Source organism: Mustelus asterias, chromosome 19, assembly GCF_964213995.1.
Source record: "Mustelus asterias chromosome 19, sMusAst1.hap1.1, whole genome shotgun sequence".
NCBI classification, from domain to species: Eukaryota; Metazoa; Chordata; class Chondrichthyes; order Carcharhiniformes; family Triakidae; genus Mustelus; species Mustelus asterias.
In genome coordinates this window covers 875,469-887,613 of record NC_135819.1, presented here as the reverse complement: position 1 = coordinate 887,613, position 12,145 = coordinate 875,469, and the positions used below count along the sequence as shown (strand labels likewise).

The 12,145-nt window shown below is 48.8% G+C and overlaps 1 protein-coding gene across 1 annotated transcript in view; it reads right to left on the bottom strand.

Annotated features, from left to right (window-relative positions):
* LOC144507665 (adhesion G protein-coupled receptor E5-like) overlaps window positions 1-12,145 on the bottom strand; it is a 75,517-nt gene that overhangs the window by 22,395 nt on the left and 40,977 nt on the right. Inside the window, exon 9 of the mRNA XM_078234822.1 lies at window positions 1,943-2,104. Within this exon, the coding sequence (XP_078090948.1) occupies window positions 1,943-2,104 (162 nt within the window). The remainder of the gene's footprint in view (window positions 1-1,942; window positions 2,105-12,145) is intronic.

Below are 12,145 nucleotides of genomic sequence, written 5' to 3'. Positions count from 1 at the left end.
AGGCCCAGGCCACGGAGTTTGGAGATGAGTTTCATGGGAATAATAGTGGTGAAGGCTGAGCTGTAGTCAATAAATAGGAGTCTGACATAGGTGTCCTTGTTATCCAAGTGTTCCAGGGTTTGAGTGCAGGGCCAGGGAAATGGCGTTTGCTATGGACCTGTTGCAGGGTAGGCAAACTGTAGTGGATCCAGGTAGTCCGGGAGACTGGAATTGATTCGTGCCATGACTAACCTTTCGAAGCACTTCATAATGATGGACGTTAGAGCCACTGGCCGATAGTCTGCAATGGTGACCTCAGATACAGGTTCATCCAGGGCTTCCAGGGTGGAGGGCATGCTCTCGCTGACCTCTTGCTCAAAAATGGGGGAGAATCATTGAGCTCATCAGGGAGGGGTGCGTTGGAGCCGGCGATTTTACATGCCTTCATCTTGTAGCCTGTCATGTCTTGCAGACCTTGCCATAGTTGGCGGGGGGTCGGTGTGGCTAGCCTGGGACTCTTGCTTGGTCCGGTATTGTCTTTTGGCATCTTTGATGGATCTCCTTAAATCGTATCTGGCTTTCTTGTGTAGGTCAGTGTCGCCTGACTTGAACTCCTCAGACCTGGACTTCAGCAAGCAGTGGATATCCCTGTTCATCCATGGTTTCCGGTTGGGGAACACACGATTTGCTTCTTTGGCACACAGTCTTCTACACACTTACTAGTGAAATCAGTTACTGTAATGGCGTACTTGTTCAGGCTGGCCGCAGAGTTTTTAAATACTGACCAGTCCACTGACTCCAAGATGATCGTGGAGGTCATCCGATCCCTCAGACCAACATTGTACAACTCTCTGATGGATTCTCCCGCTTCAGTTTTTGCTTGTAAGCAGGGAGCAGGAGCACAGCCTTGTGGTCTGATTTACCAAAGTGTGGGTGGGCGATAGAGCGGTAGGCATGTTTGATATTTGTGTAGCAGTGGTCTAGGATGTTTGGGCCTCTGGTCGAACAGGAGACGTGTTGGTGGTAACTTGGTAGTACGCTCTTGAGCTTGGCCTGACTGAAGTCCCGGCCACGTTGAACAAGGCCTCGGGATGTTACGTCTCGGGGCTATCCGTAGTGGTGTATATTTCATCCAGCACTATCTTCACCTCTGCACGGGGTGGATGTAAACTGCTCTCAGGATAACGGAGGTGAACTCCCGCGGAAGGCAGTAGGGGCGGCATTTTAGCGTCAGGTATTCTAGGTCTGGGGAGCAGCGAATCAAGAGATGGACGGTAAAATCAACTTTGTCAGTGATGGCCACACCTCAAGAACAAATAAAATCTTCAGAGTGCTTTGAACCGAACTTGTTAACTTTCCGTTCCTTTCCGTTTACAGTCACGATGGTGCTGTTCACCAAGACCGCAAGAAACTACAAAGGGTCATGAACAAAGCCCAGTCCATCACTCAAACCTGCCTCCCATCCATTGACTCTGTCTACACTTCCCGCTGCCTCGGGAAAGCAGCCGGCATAATTAAGGACCCCACGCACCCCGGATATTCTCTCTTCCACCTTCTTCCATCGGGAAAAAGATACAAAAGTCTGAGGTCACGTCCCGACCGACTCAAGAACAGCTTCTTTCCTGCTGCTGTCAGACTTTTGAATGGACTTACCTCGCATTAAGTTGATTTTTCTCTACACCTCAGCTATGACCGTAACACTACATTCTGCACCATCTCATTTCCTTCTCTATGAACAGTATGCTTTGACTGTACAGCGTGCAAGAAACAATATTTTTCATTGTATAATAATACATGTGACAATAATAAATCAAATCAAATCAAAATACTGTTCAGTGTCGCTTCATTCACCCTCCGAAAGGAAGCGCCTTGAACAGAGTGGTCCCACCAAGTGAGGTGCAGTCACCAAATAATGGTCCAGCCCTCTTTAACAAAGGCCTTCCGAATTCACACAAACTCTTACCTCCACCTTGTACAGTGCAACCAGCACGGCAAAGCTACTGAGGTGCGTAGAGCGACAGACGGTGTGCGTATGATTGGATGACACCTTAGAACATCCACTGGTGGACCAGATATTCCTGCTCTTATCCCAGTACACACAGACAGTGTAATCTTCAACATCCTCCTGGGAGACAGAAAACAACAGAGAAAAGGATAATAGAGAGAACAAAGCAAATTTCGTAACAGCAATCTCTAATATACCCCACACCCCCTCGCTGTAACACTCTCTGATATACCCCACACCCGCTCACTGTAACACTCGCTGATATACCCCACACCCCCTCACTGTAACACTCTCTGATATACCCCACACCCGCTCACTGTAAAACTCGCTGATATACCCCACACCCCTCACTGTAACACTCGCTGATATACCCCACATCCCCTCACTGTAACACTCTCTAATATACCCCACACCCCCTCACTGTAACACTCTCTAATATACCCCACATCCCCTCACTGTAACACTCTCTAATATACCCCACACCCCTTCACTGTAACACTCTCTAATATACCCCACACCCCCTCACTGTAACACTCTCTGATATACCCCACACCCCACACTGTAACACTCTCTGATATACCCCACACCCCTCACTGTAACACTCTCTAATATACCCCACACCCCCTCACTGTAACACTCTCTAATATACCCCACACCCCCTCACTGTAACACTCTCTGATATACCCCACACCCCACACTGTAAAACTCTCTGATATACCCCACACCCCTCACTGTAACACTCTCTGATATACCCCACACCCCCTCACTGTAACACTCTCTGATATACCCCACACCCCTCACTGTAACACTCTCTGATATACCCCACACCCCTCACTGTAACACTCTCTGATATACCCCACACCCCCTCACTGAAACACTCTCTGATATACCCCACACCCCTCACTGTAACACTCTCTGATATACCCCACACCCCTCACTGTAACACTCTCTAATATACCCCACACCCCCTCACTGTAACACTCTCTGATATACCCCACACCCCACACTGTAACACTCTCTGATATACCCCACACCCCACACTGTAACACTCTCTGATATACCCCACACCCCTCACTGTAAAACTCTCTGATATACCCCACACCCCTCACTGTAACACTCTCTGATATACCCCACACCCCCTCACTGTAACACTGATATACCCCACACCCCGCACTGTAACACTCTGATATACCCCACACCCCTCACTGTAACACTCTCTGATATACCCCACACCCGCTCACTGTAACACTCTCTGATATACCCCACACCCCTCACTGTAACACTCTCTGATATAACCCACACCCCTCACTGTAACACTCTCTGATATACCCCACACCCCTCACTGTAACACTCTGATATACCCCACACCCCTCACTGTAACACTCTCTGATATACCCAACACCCCTCACTGTAACACTCTCTGATATAACCCACACCCCTCACTGTAACACTCTCTGATATACCCCACACCCCTCACTGTAACACTCTGATATACCCCACACCCCTCACTGTAACACTCTCTGATATAACCCACACCCCTCACTGTAACACTCTCTGATATACCCCACACCCCTCACTGTAACACTCTGATATACCCCACACCCCTCACTGTAACACTCTCTGATATACCCCACACCCCTCACTGTAACACTCTGATATACCCCACACCCCTCACTGTAACACTCTCTGATATACCCCACACCCCTCACTGTAACACTCTGATATACCCCACACCCCTCACTGTAACACTGATATACCCCACACCCCTCACTGTAACACTCTGATATATCCCACACCCCTCACTGTAACACTCTCTGATATACCCCACACCCCTCACTGTAACACTCTCTGATATACCCCACACCCCCTCACTGTAACACTCTCTGATATACCCCACACCCCTCACTGTAACACTTACTGATATACCCCACACCCTCACTGTAACACTCTCTGATATAGCCCACACCCCTCACTGTAACACTTACTGATATACCCCACACCCCTCACTGTAACACTCTCTGATATACCCCACACCCCTCACTGTAACACTCTCTGATATACCCCACACCCCTCACTGTAACACTGATATACCCCACACTCCTCACTGTAACACTCTGCTATACCCCACACCCCTCAATGTAACATTCTCTGATATACCCCACAACCCTCACTGTAACACTCTCTGATATACCCCACACCCCTCACTGTAACACTGATATACCCCACACCCCTCACTGTAACACTCTCTGATATACCCCACACCCCTCACTGTAACACTCTGCTATACCCCACACCACTCAATGTAACATTATCCGATATACTCCACACCCCTCACTGTAACACTGATATACCCCTACCCCTCACTGTAACACTCTGCTATACCCCACACCCCTCAATGTAACATTCTCTGATATACCCCACACCCCTCACTGTAACACTGATTTACCCCACACCCTCACTGTAACACTCTGATATACCCCACACCCCTCACTGTAACACTCTCTGATATACCCCACACCCCTCACTGTAACACTCTCTGAAATACCCCACACCCCTCACTGTAAAACTCTCTGATATATCCCACACCCCTCACTGTAAAACTCTCTGATATACCCCACACCCCTCACTGTAACACTCTCTGATATACCCCACACCCCTCACTGTAACACTCTCTGATATACCCCACACCCCTCACTGTAACACTCACTGATATACCCCACACCTCTCACTGTAACACTCACTGATATACCCCACACCCCTCACTGTAAAACTCTCTGATATATCCCACACCCCTCACTGTAAAACTCTCTGATATACCCCACACCCTCACTGTAACACTCTCTGATATACCCCACACCCCTCACTGTAACACTCTCTGATATACCCCACACCCCTCACTGTAACACTGATATACCCCACACCCCTCACTGTAACACTCTGCTATACCCCACACCCCTCAATGTAACATTCACTGATATACCCCACACCCCTCACTGTAACACTCTCTGATATACCCCACACCCCTCACTGTAACACTGATATACCCCACACCCCTCACTGTAACACTCTGCTATACCCCACACCCCTCAATGTAACATTATCTGATATACCCCACACCCCTCACTGTAACACTGATATACCCCACACCCCTCACTGTAACACTCTGCTATACCCCACACCCCTCAATGTAACATTCTCTGATATACCCCACACCCCTCACTGTAACACTCTCTGATATACCCCACACCCCTCACTGTAACACTGATATACCCCACACCCCTCACTGTAACACTCTGATATACCCCACACCCCTCACTGTAACACTCTCTGATATACCCCACACCCCTCACTGTAACACTGATATACCCCTACCCCTCACTGTAACACTCTGCTATACCCCACACCCCTCAATGTAACATTCTCTGAAATACCTCACACCCCTCACTGTAACACTCTGATATACCCCACACCCCTCACTGTAACACTCTCTGATATAACCCACACCCCTCACTGTAACACTCTCTGATATACCCCACACCCCTCACTGTAACACTCTGATATACCCCACACCCCTCACTGTAACACTCTCTGATATACCCCACACCCCTCACTGTAACACTCTGATATACCCCACACCCCTCACTGTAACACTCTCTGATATACCCCACACCCCTCACTGTAACACTCTGATATACCCCACACCCCTCACTGTAACACTGATATACCCCACACCCCTCACTGTAACACTCTGATATATCCCACACCCCTCACTGTAACACTCTCTGATATACCCCACACCCCTCACTGTAACACTCTCTGATATACCCCACACCCCCTCACTGTAACACTCTCTGATATACCCCACACCCCTCACTGTAACACTTACTGATATACCCCACACCCTCACTGTAACACTCTCTGATATAGCCCACACCCCTCACTGTAACACTTACTGATATACCCCACACCCCTCACTGTAACACTCTCTGATATACCCCACACCCCTCACTGTAACACTCTCTGATATACCCCACACCCCTCACTGTAACACTGATATACCCCACACTCCTCACTGTAACACTCTGCTATACCCCACACCCCTCAATGTAACATTCTCTGATATACCCCACAACCCTCACTGTAACACTCTCTGATATACCCCACACCCCTCACTGTAACACTGATATACCCCACACCCCTCACTGTAACACTCTCTGATATACCCCACACCCCTCACTGTAACACTCTGCTATACCCCACACCACTCAATGTAACATTATCCGATATACTCCACACCCCTCACTGTAACACTGATATACCCCTACCCCTCACTGTAACACTCTGCTATACCCCACACCCCTCAATGTAACATTCTCTGATATACCCCACACCCCTCACTGTAACACTGATTTACCCCACACCCTCACTGTAACACTCTGATATACCCCACACCCCTCACTGTAACACTCTCTGATATACCCCACACCCCTCACTGTAACACTCTCTGAAATACCCCACACCCCTCACTGTAAAACTCTCTGATATATCCCACACCCCTCACTGTAAAACTCTCTGATATACCCCACACCCCTCACTGTAACACTCTCTGATATACCCCACACCCCTCACTGTAACACTCTCTGATATACCCCACACCCCTCACTGTAACACTCACTGATATACCCCACACCTCTCACTGTAACACTCACTGATATACCCCACACCCCTCACTGTAAAACTCTCTGATATATCCCACACCCCTCACTGTAAAACTCTCTGATATACCCCACACCCTCACTGTAACACTCTCTGATATACCCCACACCCCTCACTGTAACACTCTCTGATATACCCCACACCCCTCACTGTAACACTGATATACCCCACACCCCTCACTGTAACACTCTGCTATACCCCACACCCCTCAATGTAACATTCACTGATATACCCCACACCCCTCACTGTAACACTCTCTGATATACCCCACACCCCTCACTGTAACACTGATATACCCCACACCCCTCACTGTAACACTCTGCTATACCCCACACCCCTCAATGTAACATTATCTGATATACCCCACACCCCTCACTGTAACACTGATATACCCCACACCCCTCACTGTAACACTCTGCTATACCCCACACCCCTCAATGTAACATTCTCTGATATACCCCACACCCCTCACTGTAACACTCTCTGATATACCCCACACCCCTCACTGTAACACTGATATACCCCACACCCCTCACTGTAACACTCTGCTATACCCCACACCCCTCAATGTAACATTATCTGATATACCCCACACCCCTCACTGTAACACTGATATACCCCTACCCCTCACTGTAACACTCTGCTATACCCCACACCCCTCAATGTAACATTCTCTGAAATACCTCACACCCCTCACTGTAACACTGATATACCCCACACCCCTCACTGTAACACTCTCTGATATACCCCACACCCCCTCACTGTAACACTCTCTGATATACCCCACACCCCTCACTGTAACACTCTCTGATATACCCCACACCCCTCACTGTAACACTCCCTGATATACCCCACACCCCTCACTGTAACACTCTCTGATATACCCCACACCCGCTCACTGTAACACTCTCTGATATACCCAACACCCCTCACTGTAACACTCTCTGATATACCCCACACCCCTCACTGTAACACTCTGATATACCCCACACCCCTCACTGTAACACTCTCTGATATACCCCACACCCCTCACTGTAACACTCTGATATACCCCACACCCCTCACTGTAACACTCTCTGATATACCCCACACCCTTCACTGTAACACTGATATACCCCACACCCCTCACTGTAACACTCTGCTATACCCCACACCCCTCAATGTAACATTATCTGATATACCCCACACCCCTCACTGTAACACTGATATACCCCTACCCCTCACTGTAACACTCTGCTATACCCCACACCCCTCAATGTAACATTCTCTGAAATACCTCACACCCCTCACTGTAACACTGATATACCCCACACCCCTCACTGTAACACTCTCTGATATACCCCACACCCCCTCACTGTAACACTCTCTGATATACCCCACACCCCTCACTGTAACACTCTCTGATATACCCCACACCCCTCACTGTAACACTCCCTGATATACCCCACACCCCTCACTGTAACACTCTCTGATATACCCCACACCCGCTCACTGTAACACTCTCTGATATACCCAACACCCCTCACTGTAACACTCTCTGATATACCCCACACCCCTCACTGTAACACTCTGATATACCCCACACCCCTCACTGTAACACTCTCTGATATACCCCACACCCCTCACTGTAACACTCTGATATACCCCACACCCCTCACTGTAACTCTGATATACCCCACACCCCTCACTGTAACACTCTGATATATCCCACACCCCTCACTGTAACACTCTCTGATATACCCCACACCCCTCACTGTAACACTCTCTGATATACCCCACACCCCTCACTGTAACACTCTCTGATATACCCCACACCCCTCACTGTAACACTGATATACCCCACACCCCTCACTGTAACACTCTCTGATATACCCCACACCCCTCACTGTAACACTCTCTGATATACCCCACACCCCTCACTGTAACACTCTCTGATATACCCCACACCCCCTCACTGTAACACTCTCTGATATACCCCACACCCCTCACTGTAACACTCTCTGATATACGCCACACCCCTCACTGTAACACTCTCTGATATACCCCACACCCCCTCACTGTAACACTCTCTGATATACCCCACACCCCTCACTGTAACACTCTCTGATATACCCCACACCCCTCACTGTAACACTGATATACCCCACACCCCTCACTGTAACACTGATATACCCCACACCCCTCACTGTAACACTCTCTGATATACCCCACACCCCTCACTGTAACACTCTCTGATATACCCCACACCCCTCACTGTAACACTTACTGATATACCCCACACCCTCACTGTAACACTCTCTGATATACCCCACACCCCTCACTGTAACACTCTCTGATATACCCCACACCCCTCACTGTAACACTGATATACCCCACACTCCTCACTGTAACACTCTGCTATACCCCACACCCCTCAATGTAACATTCTCTGATATACCCCACAACCCTCACTGTAACACTCTCTGATATACCCCACACCCCTCACTGTAACACTCTGCTATGCCCCACACCCCTCAATGTAACATTATCTGATATACTCCACACCCCTCACTGTAACACTGATATACCCCTACCGCTCACTGTAACACTCTGCTATACCCCACACCCCTCAATGTAACATTCTCTGATATACCCCACAACCCTCACTGTAACACTCTCTGATATACCCCACACCCCTCACTGTAACACTGATATACCCCACACCCCTCACTGTAACACTCTCTGATATACCCAACACCCCTCACTGTAACACTCTGCTATACCCCACACCCCTCAATGTAACATTATCTGATATACTCCACACCCCTCACTGTAACACTGATATACCCCTACCCCTCACTGTAACACTCTGCTATACCCCACACCCCTCAATGTAACATTCTCTGATATACCCCACACCCCTCACTGTAACACTGATATACCCCACACCCTCACTGTAACACTCTGATATACCCCACACCCCTCACTGTAACACTCTCTGATATACCCCACACCCCTCACTTTAACACTCTCTGAAATACCCCACACCCCTCACTGTAAAACTCTCTGATATATCCCACACCCCTCACTGTAAAACTCTCTGATATACCCCACACCCCTCACTGTAACACTCTCTGATATACCCCACACCCCTCACTGTAACACTCTCTGATATACCCCACACCCCTCACTGTAACACTCACTGATATACCCCACACCCCTCACTGTAACACTCACTGATATACCCCACACCCCTCACTGTAAAACTCTCTGATATATCCCACACCCCTCACTGTAAAACTCTCTGATATACCCCACACCCTCACTGTAACACTCTCTGATATACCCCACACCCCTCACTGTAACACTCTCTGATATACCCCACACCCCTCACTGTAACACTGATATACCCCACACCCCTCACTGTAACACTCTGCTATACCCCACACCCCTCAATGTAACATTCTCTGATATACCCCACACCCCTCACTGTAACACTCTCTGATATACCCCACACCCCTCACTGTAACACTGATATACCCCACACCCCTCACTGTAACACTGATATACCCCACACCCCTCACTGTAACACTCTGCTATACCCCACACCCCTCAATGTAACATTATCTGATATACCCCACACCCCTCACTGTAACACTGATATACCCCTACCCCTCACTGTAACACTCTGCTATACCCCACACCCCTCAATGTAACATTCTCTGATATACCCCACACCCCTCACTGTAACACTCTCTGATATACCCCACACCCCTCACTGTAACACTCTCTGATATACCCCACACCCCACACTGTAACACTCTCTGATATACCCCACACCCCTCACTGTAACACTCTGATATACCCCACACCCCTCACTGTAACACTGATATACCCCTACCCCTCACTGTAACACTCTGCTATACCCCACACCCCTCAATGTAACATTCTCTGATATACCCCACACCCCTCACTGTAACACTCTCTGATATACCCCACACCCCTCACTGTAACACTCTCTGATATACCCCACACCCCACACTGTAACACTCTCTGATATACCCCACACCCCTCACTGTAACACTCTCTGATATACCCCACACACGCTCACTGTAACACTCTCTGATAGACCCCACACCCCTCACTGTAACACTCTCTGATATACCCCACACCCCTCACTGTAACACTGATATACCCCACACCCCTCACTGTAACACTGATATACCCCACACCCCTCACTGTAACACTCTCTGATATACCCCACACCCCTCACTGTAACACTCTCTGATATACCCCACACCCCTCACTGTAACACTTACTGATATACCCCACACCCTCACTGTAACACTCTCTGATATACCCCACACCCCTCACTGTAACACTCTCTGATATACCCCACACCCCTCACTGTAACACTGATATACCCCACACTCCTCAATGTAACACTCTGCTATACCCCACACCCCTCAATGTAACATTCTCTGATATACCCCACAACCCTCACTGTAACACTCTCTGATATACCCCACACCCCTCACTGTAACACTGATATACCCCACACCCCTCACTGTAACACTCTCTGATATACCCCACACCCCCTCACTGTAACACTCTGCTATGCCCCACACCCCTCAATGTAACATTATCTGATATAATCCACACCCCTCACTGTAACACTGATATACCCCTACCGCTCACTGTAACACTCTGCTATACCCCACACCCCTCAATGTAACATTCTCTGATATACCCCACAACCCTCACTGTAACACTCTCTGATATACCCCACACCCCTCACTGTAACACTGATATACCCCACACCCCTCACTGTAACACTCTCTGATATACCCAACACCCCTCACTGTAACACTCTGCTATACCCCACACCCCTCAATGTAACATTATCTGATATACTCCACACCCCTCACTGTAACACTGATATACCCCTACCCCTCACTGTAACACTCTGCTATACCCCACACCCCTCAATGTAACATTCTCTGATATACCCCACACCCCTCACTGTAACACTGATATACCCCACACCCTCACTGTAACACTCTGATATACCCCACACCCCTCACTGTAACACTCTCTGATATACCCCACACCCCTCACTTTAACACTCTCTGAAATACCCCACACCCCTCACTGTAAAACTCTCTGATATATCCCACACCCCTCACTGTAAAACTCTCTGATATACCCCACACCCCTCACTGTAACACTCTCTGATATACCCCACACCCCTCACTGTAACACTCTCTGATATACCCCACACCCCTCACTGTAACACTCACTGATATACCCCACACCCCTCACTGTAACACTCACTGATATACCCCACACCCCTCACTGTAAAACTCTCTGATATATCCCACACCCCTCACTGTAAAACTCTCTGATATACCCCACACCCTCACTGTAACACTCTCTGATATACCCCACACCCCTCACTGTAACAAT